The sequence below is a fragment of the Zootoca vivipara genome, chromosome Z (assembly GCF_963506605.1).
Source record: "Zootoca vivipara chromosome Z, rZooViv1.1, whole genome shotgun sequence".
Taxonomy (NCBI): domain Eukaryota; kingdom Metazoa; phylum Chordata; class Lepidosauria; order Squamata; family Lacertidae; genus Zootoca; species Zootoca vivipara.
Genome location: NC_083294.1, coordinates 2,385,178 through 2,401,835, shown reverse-complemented (window position 1 = coordinate 2,401,835; position 16,658 = coordinate 2,385,178). Strand labels below are relative to the sequence as shown.

Genomic DNA, 16,658 nt, shown 5'->3' with positions numbered 1-16,658 from the left:
TTCATTGGCAATTTACCAATCCTGTCTGCCCTGTGACCCACCTGCATTTCCTGCGGTGGAAACTTCAGTGAAATTGGGGCAGAAAACGGCATAGTCGAACTGGCAAGGCTGAAAATGTAAGAGGAATAAAGATTATAAAAGCAAGTCACCACACTGCAGGGGAGAAAGCAACAGTTGAGTCTGGCTTGGACTGCACTACTTCAGGCAGCATGTCTTATGTCCCAGTGTACCACCCCAGTATATACAAAGCAGGGATAGGGAAACTGTGGCCCTCCAGGTGTTGCTGAATGCCATCCCCCCATCAGCTCCTGCTAGCATGCCCAATGGTCAGAGATGGTGCAAGCTGCATTCCAACAACATCTGGAGGGCTACCGGTTCCCCCACCCCCAATAAACCTCTACATATGGAAACACAGCATGTCAGGAATAAAGTATTCTTACTTAGTTATTAAATTTATTACTGTAGTCACCTTTTTTTTTTTGCCGCAGCAAATCAAAGTGATTTACCCTATTTTAAGCAAAAACCCAAACCCAAGTACATTAAAACCAGCATTAAAAAAAAATCCTTAAAAGATCCTACCCGTGCAAAAAAAGCCATAGATAGTTAAAAGCCAAAGGCCTGATGAAAGATGTACAGTATGTTTTTGCCAACGGCACCAGGCAAGCCTCTGTAGGAGAACATTCCATAAGTGGGGAGCCACCACTGAAAAGGCTTGTTTTCATGTTGCCAACCTCCAAGCAACCTCCAGGGGGCACATATGAGGAGAGGTGGTCCTTGAGGCATCGAGGTCCTGAGCCGCATAAAACTTTATAGATTAAGAACCAGCACTTTTGAACTGGGCCTGGAAACTATTCAAGAGCCAGTGCAGTTTAGCCAGGATCCGTGTTATGTGCTCAGACCGTCTTGTCCCAAGTGAGCAACCTGGTTGCTGAACCCTGCACCAGCTGAAGGGCAGGGTGTGAATGTAAGAGTGTAAATAATGATAGAAGCATCTCAGCTGAAACACTCAGAAGCCAGTTATAATGGCAACCCAGCCCTATGACCCTCAGGAGGAAGTTCCACACATGACGGGGACACCTCTTATAAGGCCCCGCCTCTAGTGCAGCTTTCACCAGCCTTGATTTACAACTCCTATCAGCCAGCCCCAAAACATCTCAAGGGCACCAGCCTGGCAAAGGCTGCACTGGCATTTTCAAATCAAACTGACTGGCCAGAAAGCAGAGCCTCTAAAGGGGTAGGTCGGGTTGGGGGAACCCCATTTGTGGAATGTTTTCCTCAAGGAGTCGTGGCTGGGAAGCATATACTGTATAATTTCCCAGGTCATTCAAAGTGTCCGCAGAGGTCTTATATTTAATCTGCAGATAACCTCATGCATTTCATTTCCCTCTGCTGCTTTAATAGGTGCTGGTGATTTTTATTTCTAAATTCTATTCCAAATCATTTAATATTACTATACTTGTAATGGTTGGATACCAGTAGTTGTCCTGGAAGCCGTGTTAAAGCAGCGTAAGGTACTTCCCCCTTCCCTTTTTTTTTTAAAGAGAGAGAAAAGGAAAAAACAGCAAACAAGACAAACTCACCAGCAGCAGCTTAAGTAGAGCAGCAGTATCGCGATCGCCTGTCACGTTGAAGAGGAGCACCCGGACTTCAGAGCCGCTGCAAAGGCAAGGAAAGAGTCAGGTCTCATTATCTATTCACACACACCCACACCCAGCTCAGTGGAAGACAGACACGCACGACCAGAAGATCTCACAAGGTATGGGGACGGCCACCAACTTGTTTAAAAGAGGATCAGACAAATTTATTCAGGATAAGGCTATTCTAAGCAGTTGAGGCTCAGAATGGAAAAAGACCCCAGCCAAACCCTCACTTACTCTGCAGGCTTCTCCTCATTCAAGGCAGCTTTGCGAAACCAGCGGACACAGGCCTGTATACTGCTGGTGGTGTGGGCCCCATCGATGTACCACGTCACTGGGCCGTGGTGTAGCACCTGGTTTCGACCAAGCCACACGGCTGCCTCTAGCCCTGGGGAGCAAAACAGACGGAGGTGGTGGCTAAGCAGAAACAGCACCCTGCCCAAAAAGACCGACACAGGCCTTTATTTTTTTATCTACTGCAACTTTCACATCTCCCCCGTTTCCTCCGAGGAAAGGAGAACACGGTGAGACAGAAAGGTAAATAAATGAACCCAGCCTTTCACTCCAGAGAGTACAACCAAAGCCATTTGCTACCAGTGCAATAACAAAACACTAAGCAGTAGTAATAAAAAAAATGTACAAATTACACATCCATAAAACATTAGGAAAATATTAACAATCACAGAAATCAGGGTGCTAAAAATCAGGGCATTATTAGTCTGGGAATGTACTAGTGAAGAGGTATGTTTTCAACAGAGGCTGGAAGAACCGAAAAGTTTGTGCCGCATGAGCTCCTGAGAGGAAGTTGATCCATAGCAAAGGTGAGGAGTCTCTGCCTCCTCAGCCTAGTCTGGTCCATTTCAGCTGAGCCACGGCCAATTCCCCTATATTTGACATCGTGTGTGGCACGTAAAAAACCTGGTTCAGCTGAAAGGAGTTTTGCAGGAACTGCTAAGCAGGTGATCTGCAGTGCCCGCAAAGTCCCATTCAAAGTGCTCTGCAAGACAGTCATTTGTTCAATGAAATGGAAAGGAGATGTGTTACCAACGGTTCATGAGTGGCAGGGGAAATGAATAGAATATTTGAAGATGGCGAAACTGACTGCTATAATAAGAGAAGTACCCAGGCAGAAAATTATGGGAGAATGGAAATATGTACAAGATTACTTGGAGAAAGAAAATTTAGAAAATAATTTAGTGATGTGCTTAGAATAAAAAATCACAAGAGGAGAAATTAGCAGCATGTATTTAATAATGGTAAGATTCTTAAACAGGCATAGTAGGAGATACAGCAATGGAAAAAGATTATATATAGGGAAGCGTGTTGTAAATAATAGGAAGTGAAAACTTCTTTGATGTTTCTTTCTTTCTTTCTTTCTTTTTCCCCTTTTTGTCGTTTCTTAATTTTTTGCGCATATCTACCGTGTTTCTCATATTATAAGACACGTCTTATATTTATTTTTTCCTCAAAAAAACACACTATGGCTTATTTTCAAGGGATGTCTTATTTTTTTCCTCCTCCTCCTGCCGCGGCCAGCATTGCTGCTGCTCCTATCACTATGTCTTATTTTCGGGGTATGGCTTATATTCCTTGAATGCTTAAAAATCCTGCTATGGCTTATTTTATGGGGATGCCTTAAAATATGAGAAACAGGGTATCTTTGTATTTTTGGATTTATGTGTGAGTGGGTTTTTCTCTATATGTTTTTCCTTTTTTGTATTTTTTGATTTTGTATGTTTGATTTTGTATTTTTAAAATTATCTGAATAAAACTTTAAAAAAATTTTTTTTTTAAAGACAGTCATTTGTTCATTCATTTTATTTCTATACCACTTTTCCACACAAAAAAATCATGCTCAGCAGCCCACAACAAAGAAACAAACACTACAAAAAAACAATTTCATAACAACAAAGCAACATATACCAAAACAAAAACAAAAACATTTCAATACTATAAATACAACAAGATTTCTTAAAGAACAGTGCTTTGAAAATGGAACACAGCAAGACCTTCGGAGGCAAGGGGGAAGATCGTCTGGTGTCACTTGCCAGGCTTGGTTCATGAGGGCTGGTGGAGAGAACAACCCCGCTACCAGTTCCCTGGGCTAAGGGCCACCACAAAGTAGGCTCTTTTCCACAGCATCATAAGGTGAACTTCTGCAGACTATGCAGCTAACAGGGCCTTTTCTATTAGCAATTCATTCTTCTTGCACTCTACTAATTTCATGACAATCCAGCCGTTTGACAAGCTAAGAGAAGGCGCAGTTAGCAGCTAGTGGAGGTATAGGCAAACTCCAGCCCTCCAGATATTTGGGACTACAATTCCCATCATCCCTAGCTAACAGGACCAGTGGTCAGGGATGGTGGGAATTGTAGTCCCAAATATAGGAGTTTGCCTATGCCTGAGCTAGTGAGTCTTCAGAAGAAGCAGATCTGTGCTGCAAACGACCCCCTTCCAAGCCTGCCCGCTTGGCATGGAGAGAGAAGAAAAGTCAACTGGGCTGTAACCCAACTAAGTTATTCTCAGAGTAGACCCAATGAAATAAACGTTACCAAGTTAGTCATGCTTATCTGTTTCAATGGCTCCACTGTGAAGAGGACAACCCAACGCATGCAGAAAGTATTCTTAGAAGCTGGTCCATAGTGGTGGAACTGCCCTTTTCTTGGGAGACACACCAAGGCCCTAACCAGGACAACTTCTGGAAGCAGGCACAATGTTTCGTTGACTTTTGATGTTCCCATAATACAGCAAGTGAAATGGTGGATTTAATCACTGCCAGAGATTTTGATTTCAGCACGGGTCTGGCATCAGCACACAGTGCTCTGCGGCAGCTGACAGGGTCCCAGGTGCTGAATGGGAGCCTGGTGCTGATGCCTCCCCAGTGACATTTTTTTGGAGGGGGCCGTGTATGGGTCCAGTAGCTGTCGCCTTAATTTCCCACAAAGCTTAGGAGTATTGCTGCATGAGGATCGTTGTGGAGAGTTAAAACAGTGGTTCCTGGACCCAGTCGTTTGGGGACTGCCTCCTCGGTCAGCTGGACAAAAGCCACTAAAGTAGCAAAGGGTTCGCTAGAGGGAATTTTGCCCTGTACACCCTCATGCCTGTAGCCAGACCTATATTACTGTCACCATTCCTTGAGTGCAAAAGTCTGGATCACACATTGTAGAGTTTGCTTCTTACAAGCTCGGCAGGGGGTTGGACTGGATGGCCCTTGTGGTCTCTTCCAACTCTATGATTCTATGATTCTAAGTTTTCCTTCATAACAGTAGGACCAGAAAATGAGCTTTAAAAGTCAACCAGCCAGTCACACACAAAATGCAAAATCCTTTAAAACAGGTGTGTCTGTGTCTATAACCTGTGGTCCTCCAGATGTTGTTGAACTACAACGCCCATCATCCCTGAGCATTGGCCATGCTGGTTGGGTCTGATGAGAGTTGGGAATCCAACAACATCTGGAGGGGCTGCAAGCTAGCGACCATGGGAAACGCACGTACCCTGCACTCTTCTTCCTTTGTCTAATGTGGGAACGGACTGAACAGAAGCAGAACACACCAAGATAGGGATCGCTACCTCAAAAGCATACATTGTTGGTTTCCTCAAGTTCTGTGGGAAAGTAAGCCACAATAATTCTTGCTGCGACCTTGACTTCAGCAATTAAATATTACTGAATTCATTCTTTTCGTACCACGCCTTGCCTTCTGCATCCATTTGCGTGGGAGCAGCCTCCTTTGAGGTCCCTGACGGGAAAGCCAAGGAGGCTAGAACGTGTCCACACTGTTGTTTACTTTATGTGAAAGAGAAATGCTCGCACTGGGTCAAACCACCGCTTGCCAAAAGTCAAGGGCAACAGCAGTGTGTGGGAAAACAGCCAAGAGAAAGGCCTGTGACCCCTTTTTTTAGAGAGAGGGAGAAACTCACCTTGCAGCATGGCTGCTCCTGGCTTGAAGGCAGGGGCCAACGGTGGAGATCTCTTTGCCGGCAGCTCTGAGCTCAACCACGGGGCCTTCAGCTCACCAATATCTGTCCGGACACAGAAAAAGCCACCCCCTTCTCTGTTAGTTAACACTTAGCGTCTGCTGGAATCCTAATTTTTTAAAATTCATTTATTTATATCCCAAAGCCTTCAGCACAAACATGCTAAGGGGCACCTAATGAGAAAAACAAAAACAGCAATCAAAGGCAGCAGATGAGGCTATCACTAAATTAATAAAGGAGAGCTTATATCTTGATCCCCATTTAAGCCACTGTTAAAAAGATATTTTTAAAAATCAGCAAGGAGGAGGAGGTCTTTGAGAGGCACAAAACTCTACAAAAACTCCAGACTTTTGCACTGTACCTCTCTTTTAAATCAGAACCAGTGAAAGCAGTGAAGATGCTGTGTGAGTGTCTGGAGGCGGATAGATGGCAGCTAACAGATTGAGGTTGAAACCTGACAAAACAGAAGTACTGTTTCGGGGGAACAAGGGGTGGGTGGGTGTGGAGGACTCCCTGGTCCTGAATGGGGTAACTGTGGCTCTGAAAGACCAGGTGCACAGCCTGGGAATCATTTTGGACTCACAGCTGTCCATGGAGGCGCAGGTCAATTCTGTGTCCAGGGCGGCTGTCTACCAGCTCCATCTGGTACGCAGGCTGAGACCCTACCTGCCTGCAGACTGTCTCGCCAGAGTGGTGCATGCTCTAGTTTTTAAGGTTTGACATTTTATTGTGCTTTTAATATTCTGTTGGGAGCCGCCCAGAGTGGGGTATAAATAATAAATTATTGTTATTATTATTAAACTTAGCCACTTTAAAGCGCTTGTGATTGAAACAGAAAAGGTAGGACCTAAATCTCTAAATTTAAAGGCATTACCTTTATAACAACCTTGCAAAGTGGACTGGTATCAGTTCGCCCTCTTCCCAACTATAGCCCCAAGGAAAGTTAGTTTCCTACACATCCAACTCCCCTCACATGTGGATGGTGCCAGTCCCAATAACCAACTTATGTAAAACCACGTGCTCTGGGGAGGCAGGCTAATGTAAATGCCATGTGTCTCTACTTGCTGGACCAAACTGGGCTTAAGGCCCTGACCCAACCCCTTCCACATGGCTTTTAAAAGACTGAATTCTAAAATATTGTTTCATACAGCCTGTTTTTTGTGCTGTACATGAATTGCCCTTTTTTTAAAAAAATAAAATCAAAATTAAAATACAACAATGTCAAGATAACGAGTCAATTTCACACATAACTGAGTGCGGACCATAGGGGGCTGCCTTATTCGAGTGAGACCGCTTGCCCATCCTGCCCAGTATGTAGTCAGCATTTACTGACAGTGGCTCTCAAGGGTTTCAAGCAGAGAATTATTTCCCGGCCTTACCTGGAGATGACAGAGATCGAGCCTGTGATCTTCTGCATGCCCAGACACTGAAGAACAGAAGCAGTGATGGGTGGTGTCTGTTAGAGTTGGTAGGGTGGAAGGCAGGGAGACAAACAGCAGGTGGTGCCACAGCCAATGGCAGCCACAGCCAACTAGTCTTAGTTTGTCCCCATTCTCCTCCTGCTCCATTCTACAAGGTGCAACACCGAGACTGAAGGGGAGGAGGCTTGCCGTCAGCACCAACCCCTGGCCTCAATGTGAGTAGGAAGGCAGGCAGATGGGTGCTGGCCGAGAGCAGGCTAAGGTTGTAGGGCATAGCCCTGCTTGCCCAGCCCCCAGTGACCAGAAGAGAAGCATACACTCTGGTGTCTAAGGACAGGTGAGGAGCCTAGTTGCTGGATCAGGCCACAGATCCATCTACTCCAGCACCCAGTTCTCACAGTGGCCAACCAGATGCTTCAATGCAGAGCTGGAACACAAAAGCGCTTTCTCCACTTGCAATTTCTGGTAACCCGGGGTCAGAGAGGCTACGTGCCCTTCGCTCCCAGGAAGAGTAAGACCAACCAATGGCCATCACTCCAAGAGGAGAGGCTGCAAGGAGCTCACTTGCCCCTTCCCTGTCTGGAAAAAAAACCTACTCAGCTCCAATTGCCCCAGGGACTGCAGGAGCAAGCCAGGGCAGTGTGTATGGAGGTCCTGGTCTACCCAGACGACAAGAACCCCCCTTGGCCTCACTGATATGGTCCAAAGGAAAGGAAAGCATATGGCCCCCACTTGGCTGCAGAGTGTTGCCAAAAGGATCCAACCATCTTATGGACTCCACTCTGGAATTGTGTAGAGTTTACTCCTTAGCCTTTTTTTCTCCTGAAGATATCCCGCAAGGCTGTGGGAGTTTTAGGGTCAGAGATTTCCTCCTCCTATATGGGCTACCTTCCCTCTCTACAGCATGTACAGAAGCTGCCTTCTTGACTGTTGGGCCTACCTATCCGCTCAATCTGCTAGAGCCTGTCTTCCCATGCAGGTGATAGACAAGTCCCTAACTCACTGAGGGCTTGAGACCCATCAGCTACCCTCACTGTAGGAGCAGGTCAAAGTAAAGGACACTCTGGCCCACTGACTAATGCAACAAGAGCCACCAACTGCTTTTACAAGCAAGAACAACACAACATGCTGGTTTCTACAAAGACTTAGCACAGGCTTCTCTATCTTTCATGCAGGCAAGCAAGAGGCATTATCAGAGTCCAAGAACACATACCAGCATGTCAAGAATAATCTTTCAAAGAGGCTGCAAGATAGGGCTTGCTAGACATGTAGCTGGGGATGGGATGTGGCCCAGAAAGAGTGCTGAGGGCCAGACAGAATGGCCTGGAGGGCCACATTTTGCACCCAGGCCTGTGGATCCCCACCCTTGCTTTGCTGCTATGTACAGAGTCAATTCAGACACGACAGTGGAGTTGTATACTTTTCCAACACTGTAGCATGACCTATTCTCATGGCTACTGCCTCATATACCTGAGCGTTCCAGTTATGGATTGGAAGCTTTTTGTAGGGGCACAGCCCCTCCCTGTCCCACCCCCAAAAGTGAAAAATGACTCTTTCCACTCACCCAGATACCCCTGCTGTCCAAGCCACGTGCGAGAGAGCTGGAGGGCCAAGGCAGCGTTGGAGCGCTGGTGGTCGCCCGCCAATCCCAGTCGAAGAGGCTTCCCATCCTCTTCGAAGGCATCCAGGTCAGGGCACAGGTAGAGCTGGCACTGCAGAAGACAAAAGCCTCCACCCTCTGGTTATCCACTCCACGCTAGCAGTCCCAACCAGTCACGTAGGAAACTGGGCTGCCCACGTAGATAACACCCAACATGAACCAGTGGTTTTTAACCCTAACTTCACTTTGCCCCTGCCGCAAACATGCACTGCCCCATTGCTGAACTGTTGTTGTCATTAAGCTTCTAGATGTTCACCTGAAATCTACCTATCCTCCCCTGGGTGAAACCAGAGACAAGATCTTTCCCTATTCATGCACAGCTGCCTTCACTAACCTGGTGCCCTTCAGATGTTTTGGGCTAAAGCTGGCTGGGGCTGGTGTGTGTTGTGGTCCAAAACATCTGGAGGACACCAGGGCTGGTGAAGGCGGCAGCTGCACAGGAAGAGGGCTCACCTCCATGTCTACCTCAGTTTTCTCTTCTCCAAGCTAAAAGTATCCACTCCCTTGGGCATTTCTTCATGGAACCAGGTTCCCATACCCACCCCCCACCCCACTCTTTTCACACACCAGCAGGGACTCATGTTCTAAGAAGGAGGCGAAGGACATAGGGGTGTGTTTTGTGGAACTTCTTACCGAGCTCTTCTCAGCTCTCTCTCTCAGGACATCTAAGGGCCGCTCTGGCTGAGGAACAGTGAATGCCGGCACTCCAGGCTGAAAAGCAAGCCGAGAAAGAATAAAGCAGCAGCCTCAGAGCACTAGAAAAAGGGACATACACGCAGTTTCTGGTCCTAAATGCAGCCTGGCCATATTCCACCAAGCCGCACAGTGCGCCAAAGCTGAGCAGGAGGTGCCAACATACATTCTGTGTGGGCTGCTGGGGTGTGTGGGAAGCCAGGTTCTGTTACATCAGGGATGGGAAACATTTTTCAGCTCAAGGGCCACCTTTCCTTCTGGACAACCATCCCGAGGGCCACATGCCAGGGGTGTAAAACAGGCTAGCTTCTGCACACACTTGCAGAGCCCTCTCTATCCCCCCTCTATCCACAGAAGCAAGAGGAATTATGAGAGTTTAGGGAGATATTCCAGCCAGGGAAAAATACTCTGTGGGCAAAGCAGGCCCAATGGGGGTGAGTGGCCAGGGAAGCATTCAAAGGTTCAGACTCAAGAGGTGTGAAGGTGGCCTAAACAACTGCACAGTTCAAAAGTGAAACATCAATTTATGTGTGTGGATAGATAGATAGATAGATGATAGATAGATAGATAGATAGATAGATGATAGATATGTAGGTAGATGATATGGTGATAGACAGACAATAGATAGATAACCTCACAATGCAGCATAAGTACAATTTATATAGTTCAAAAAAGTATTAAAGTACAAAATCTGCATTAATCCAAATTACAAAAAACCTTTCACACTACACAAAATGAACATAAACAAACAACCCCACATATACAACCACTCTCCTTACAATCACTCCATCCCTCCATCCACTCAATTCTCATTCCAATAAAACACTCCAACATTGTAACAAGGAATAGCTAACCAATAAACTTGTACAGAAAAATAGGTCAACTAAATAAAAACAACCCAACAGCAGCAGACCCCTCCCCATCCATTTCCTGCCCCCCATGTTTCACCTGAGGTAATAAAGACCTCTCACCCAAGGACATTAAGACCTTACCTTGAAGATGCCTCCCTTCTGCCAGGCAATCTTCTCAATGGTGTCACCCAATATGCTGGTGTGGTCGATACCCAGAGAAGAAACCCCACACACAACTGGTTTCCTACAAGGAAGAGAAGGTGTGAGGAAGGCAGCCCTTCTCCCCTGGGCTTGGGGACTCTACTGTATCCAAACCACAGTGAATGGCAATGGGGTCCAAGCGCATGCGCACGCACACACCTCTTTCAAGCAAATGCAGAGGTCAGGGCCCCACCTCCCCTTTACTCGACATGCCTCGCTGAGGCAGCTTGCGCAATGGCAGACCCGTACGATGAGAATAGGGCTGCTGCAAGCTAGCCTACAATTCCTCCAAGTGGCGCTATTGTGCTATATGGGGCAGGTGACCCGGCTCCAGAACTGCCTGCATTTCTCCTACCTGCACCAGCAAGCGTGGGACTGACTGTCCAATTTGGTTCCTCCCTTCCCAAAACTGCCAGCATCAGCAGTCATTCTCCATCTTAAGTTACATCATCTTGTCACATTCTGGTGCCTGAACTTGCCTGTCTTTCTCTTCCTTCACATTTGTTTTGCCTTTTGTACCATGTCCCTTAAGACTGTAAGCAATTATATATAATAACAACAACTACATGCCGATACGCTGAAAGCCAGTTTGATGCAGTGGGCAAAAGACTGAGAGATCTGGGACCATATCTCTACTCAATCATAAGCCTCAGTTGGGTGGACCTGAGCCAGGAACGGTCTCTCTGCCTAACCTACCTCACCGGGTTGTTGTAAGGATATAATGTGGAGTGGGAGGCCCATGTGCATTCATCATTATCCCCTTGGAGAAAAGGTGCGGAAGGAAATAGATAATGATGATGATGATGATGATGATGATGATGATGATGATGATGAAATGGGGCACACACACCAGTGGGAAACTGCTTGGTGAACTGTGCCCACTCATTAGGGAAGCAAGAAACTGCTTGATGTTCTTTTTTATGAGATGGCATTCCAAGTATTTCCCACCAAGAAGATGACGGCCATTCGACTCACGCACACACACATGCCCTACCTGATAATATTGGTACAGTCATATGCACCACCGATACCAACTTCCATGACGGCTAGGTCTACCTGGGAGGAATAAAGGTGCGTATCAGCAAAGTCCGTACACAGAGCATATACACAGAGCAGGCACACTCCAGGGGAAGTTGGACTACAACTTCCATTGTCTCTGACCCCTGGGTGATGCTGGCTGGAGCTGATGGCGGTTCAAGAGATATGGAAACCCTCCAAGCTGGGGGGAGGTTGGCCTTAAAGGCACCCTCCGGGACTAACGAGAGTCGGTCTCCAGCAACTTCTGGAGGGTGCCATATTGGTTACCATAAAGTGCAGCATGGAATCTCTAGGGGCAGGGCATCCTTTATCCCTCTCTCACTCTGAAACACTATAAGGAGGATGGCCACATATCCTTCTCTACAGTCCTCTATTTGAAAGTGTCATTTGTTGGAGGGTTGTCCAGTCAAATCTAATAGCAAAGGTAGAGCAGGTTGGGCCCTTGAAGTTGTTCATCTATAGTTAGCACCTGGACAGCAGACTAAGCAACTAATCACACATCCACAGCCTTCCACACTAAGGTGAGTTTTCCAATGAAATTATAGCCATTATCTCTAAAAGTGCACTGACTCATATAATATTTGCATGTGCTAATATGTATGCATCTGTGCCCTCTTTTGTGGTGACAAAAGAGAAAAACAAGGCTCCTGTTTCAGGCTGTGTAAGCCCTAAACAGGAGTACTCTTCTGAGAGGAACAGGGAGGAATGGAAATATTTTGCTGTAAATCCCATTTACCACGACTAGGAGCCATTGACACGCTTCTATCTTCCACTAATCCAGGCTTCCTCAACCTCGGCCCTCCAGATGTTTTGAGACTACAATTCCCATCATCCCTGACCACTGGTCCTGCTAGCTAGGAATCGTGGGAGTTGTAAGCCAAAACATCTGGAGGGCCGAGGTTGAGGAAGCCTGCACTAATCTGTCTGATCTCCTTTTCTTTAAAGGGCCAGGCTAGCAATGCCACCAAGCTCCTTAGGAACATAGGAAGCTGCCTTATACCAGGTCAGACTCTTGGTCCACCTATTTCAGTACTGTCTACACTGAGGGGCAGCAATGTTCCCCATGATTTCTGGCAGGGTTCTCTCTCAGCCCAACCTGAGGACTGAACTTGGGATCTTCTGCATGCCTACCAAAGCACGACCACTTCCTCCATGTCTGGCTCAGCACCTTAAAGGCAGAGATGTCATAACTGGAATGTATCCATACACCATGTATTTAAAGCACTATGATATTACTTTGGCTTCCTCCAAAGATTTATGGGAGCTACAGTTCCTAGAGTTCCGTGTGAAGGACTGGTTTTTAAACTACTCCGGCAACTCCAGCTCTGTGGGAGGAATAGAGGCCTCTTAACAACTCTCACCTTTAACGGACTACAGCTCCCATAGCTTCCCCCATAATTCCTTGGGGGAAGCCACGGCTGTTCGAAGTAAAGTCATAGTACTTTAAATGTATGGTGTAAATGTGGCTTAGACCCAAAGGAGGGTCTCACTCTGGTCAGCGTTAATGAATGAGTCTGCAAGGTGTACCTTTTCCTGCAAGAAGACATGGAAAGCCATGATGGTGAGGAAACGAAAGTAGGCAGGCATGGCCGGATGGTCAGAAACCTTCGGAGAAAGCAAGCTGCGGGTTAGGAGGACTGCAATTCACCAATGGGCAATCTATACCACGAAACAAAGCCTCTCTTTGTTCACCATTAATCAGCCAAACTGGGTTTCCTTGAGATGTGCACTTTGAGCTCCATACGGCAGAAGACTTTCAAACTGTTGTGCTTAGTCCAACAGCAAAGCTAGAATTAAGTTGTTGTTTTTTTCCAGACAGTAGTCTTTTTTTCCATACAGCTATGTCAATATAAAACCACCAAGCACAAATCTATCAAAGCATACAATAATCAAAAGTTTCTATTTTGTTCTATTTAAATGCTTTTATAGCAAAAAAACAATCGCACATCAGAATTATGTGAACGATTTTCTCACTCAAACTTTATGCAACACAGTTCCAGAAATACTTTCTAGCAACATTTTGTTAACTTTTGAATACTGTTATTTGATTTTTTTAAAAAAAGAGGAATGGCTGAGAAATGTTTTAAACAAATAAACCAAGATTATTTTTATTTTTATTTAAAAAAATACAAAATGGCAAAACTGGCAGCTCTGAACCCACAAAATCACAACTCCGGCCAGAAATCTACTAATGGAAAACAATCGTTTTGCCTTCTCGTTCCTTCTATTTCTAATGTTCATGCTGTGAGTTCCGTTGATGATGTGTAGCCTAAACACCACCATCCATGCACAAGACAAAGTGGATTAGCAGACCTGGGGAACTCCCAAGGTTTGCAGAAGTACCCCAACACTCTCTTGAGACCACCCCAAAACAGGCCAACAAAGACTATGCACCAGCAGCAGCCAGAGAATGACCACTGACTTGGCAGTCTGGTAATGGAATGGAAGATTCTGGGGAAAGACCATCGCTGAACATCAGGGCCAGTGGACAGGAGCCCCTCACACTGCAACACAGGTGGCGACCAGGTTCCGCTGCACTCACCTTGCTCTCCTCCAACCGATTATACACCTGCCAGAAGTACTTGCTGAACAGCTCCTTGCTGATGGGCTGCCCATTAATCCGGATCCTCTCGCGTACTTGAACCAGATGTGGAGAACTTTGGAGAGTAACAGACAGACAGACAGACAGACAGACAGACAGACAGACAGAGAGGATTAAGCCCCAGACTCTGTGCTAATCCACCAAGTAGAGCCCAGATATCAATGGACGCCCTGCTGCACTCTCTCTCCTACAAACATGGGTGAAGGGTAGCTGAGGCATGAGGTGGGGGACCCTCCCGGCTGCAGCAGTGCTGTCATAGGCCAGGATGCAAAGCAGCAACAAGTTGGTAACAGGTGTGAAAGCAGGCACATTTGTATCTGCTGCCACCCCCAAAAGCTCCCCCCCCCAACTTGGCGCTGTCCTATCCCATTCCAGCCTCAGCAAGTGGCAGCATGGCAAATTTCACATGTTGTCCCACCTGCTCCCTTAACAAAACCACGATTCCCAGAGTGGTTTATTATTATTATTTTTAAAAATGTATTTATTAAAGATTTTTTCAAACAACAAAAACATACAGAAATACAATACACAAAAAAGAAATACAAAACACAAAAAATACAAAATACAAAAATGCAAAAACAAAAATTCTAACTTAAACCCTTATTTCTAATCTATTGACTTCCTCCTTCCACCTCCTACTTCGGTTCTATAAATTTCATGCTTAGTAAATTCTAGATCTTACATAAACTCTAATTCTTACTTCAATGTTAACTTATTACTATATCTTTTATATCGTATCCATATAAACTCAATCTATATCTACTTCTTAATTAATTTATCCTTATCTTTTTTCAATACATATTCCAAACCCTTATATTATCTACAACCTCTTTGTATCTCCCTCACTTCCATTCCCAGAGTGGTTTAATGAGCAACCCCTCTTCTTCTCAGGGAATCCTTGGAATTGCAGCTCTGAGAGGGAATATAGAGACCTCCTAACAACTCTCATCACCCGTGACAAATTACAGTCCCCAGCATTTTTTATTTTTTTTGCAGGGTGGAAGCAATGGCTGTTTAAAACTGGTACCCTAGCGCTTTTAATTTGTGTTGGGAATGTGAACCAAGAGAGGCCTAACCAGCCCAGCCCTCAACTCAGCAGCACCTACCTGTAGAAACCAGTCTTTAAGCCGTAGTTGCGAAGAATACGTTCTGTGAAGGCACATGCGGAACCCTGAGGTGGGGAAGAAGAGGGCAAGAAATTACCAAGTGGACAAAGGCAAGAAGGGAGGGTGTCCCTTCTTCTAGCAGGAAGCCAGGCTCAAGTTCTGCTGGTTAAAAAATAAATCCGCACAGGGACACATCTGTCTGGCAAGGGGAATCTGGACAAAATGACTGCCCAAGGTGATTTGACACAGGAGCCCAAGTAATACAGGTACAGGTGAAACTCGGAAAATTAGACTATCGTAAGAAAAAAAAAGGTGCATTTATTTCAGTAATGCAACTTATCATTTTTTTTATTTTAATTTTTTTACAAATGCTTTCTCTTGGAAATTCCACAGTAATAAAACAAATAGTTACAATAATACAAAAATAAAACAAATAGTTACAATGAAATAAACATCACTATTACATTTCATTAATTACATTCCATTTATAATTGACCCGCCTAACGACAAATAATTACAATGACAACAAATCAAGGCTTGACATATATTGCTTTGCGTGTCATGCATCTATGACTTAAAATGAGGCTGCATTTTAAATTTTAATATTGCATTTTAATCTGTATTTTAATTATTTTCTTTTCTTTTCTGTCTTGTTGTAATTTTATTGGTGTGAGCTGCCCTGAGCCCGGTTTTGACTGGGGAGGGCGGGGTATAAATAAAAATTTATTTAATTATTTATTTTTATTATCTCATATATTGGTTTCACCTTTTAAGTTGTGTTACTGAAATAAATGGTGGGACCCAGGTGGCGCTGTGGGTTAAACCACAGAGCCTAGGGCTTGCCGATCAGAAGGTCGGCGGTTCGAATCCCCGCCACGGGGTGAGCTCCCGTTGTTTGGTCCCAGTTCCTGCCAACCTAGCAGTTCGAAAGCACGTCAAAGTGCAAGTAGTAGATAAATAGGTATCGCTCCAGCAGGAAGGTAAACGGCATTTCCGTGTACTGCTCTGGTTCGCCAGAAGCAGCTTAGGCAAGCTGACCACATGACCCGGAAGCTGTCTGCGGACAAACGCTGGCTCCCTCGGCCTATAGAGCAAGATGAGCGCCGCAACCCCAGAGTCGGACACGACTGGACCTGATGGTCAAGGGCCCCTTTACCTTACCTTTACCTTTACTGAAATAAATGCACATTTCGACGATATTCTAATTTTCCGAGTTTCACCTGTACATAGGTACTCATTCAAATGGGGGTTCATTTAGAATTTCTCAATAACTTACACTGTGGGTGAGGAAACTGTGAACTATCTGGCCAGTTTAAAGCCTGTTAATCAACCACCATCTAGATGTTTTCTAACCACCCCACCTTTCTAGGTGCTTTTCCATTCATGAACTGTTCCTTTTGTTCTGTCTTCACAAAGACAAAGGCTATTATTCCCATTTTGCAGTTGGAGAACTGACAGAGATAAAGATTTTGCC

At 45.4% G+C, this 16,658-nt stretch overlaps 1 protein-coding gene across 5 annotated transcripts in view; it reads right to left on the bottom strand.

Moving 5' to 3' along the window:
• Positions 1-16,658, bottom strand: part of FPGS (folylpolyglutamate synthase) — a 68,314-nt gene that overhangs the window by 5,953 nt on the left and 45,703 nt on the right. For all 5 annotated transcript variants that reach the window (XM_035102288.2, XM_035102289.2, XM_060270158.1 and 2 more), the window contains exons 4-14: positions 15,185-15,249; positions 14,019-14,133; positions 13,004-13,081; positions 11,433-11,494; positions 10,379-10,481; positions 9,327-9,404; positions 8,598-8,745; positions 5,556-5,657; positions 1,875-2,025; positions 1,581-1,656; positions 42-108 (exon numbers count right to left, since the gene is read on the bottom strand). In XM_035102288.2, the coding sequence (XP_034958179.1) occupies positions 42-108; positions 1,581-1,656; positions 1,875-2,025; positions 5,556-5,657; positions 8,598-8,745; positions 9,327-9,404; positions 10,379-10,481; positions 11,433-11,494; positions 13,004-13,081; positions 14,019-14,133; positions 15,185-15,249 (1,045 nt within the window). The remainder of the gene's footprint in view (positions 1-41; positions 109-1,580; positions 1,657-1,874; positions 2,026-5,555; positions 5,658-8,597; positions 8,746-9,326; positions 9,405-10,378; positions 10,482-11,432; positions 11,495-13,003; positions 13,082-14,018; positions 14,134-15,184; positions 15,250-16,658) is intronic.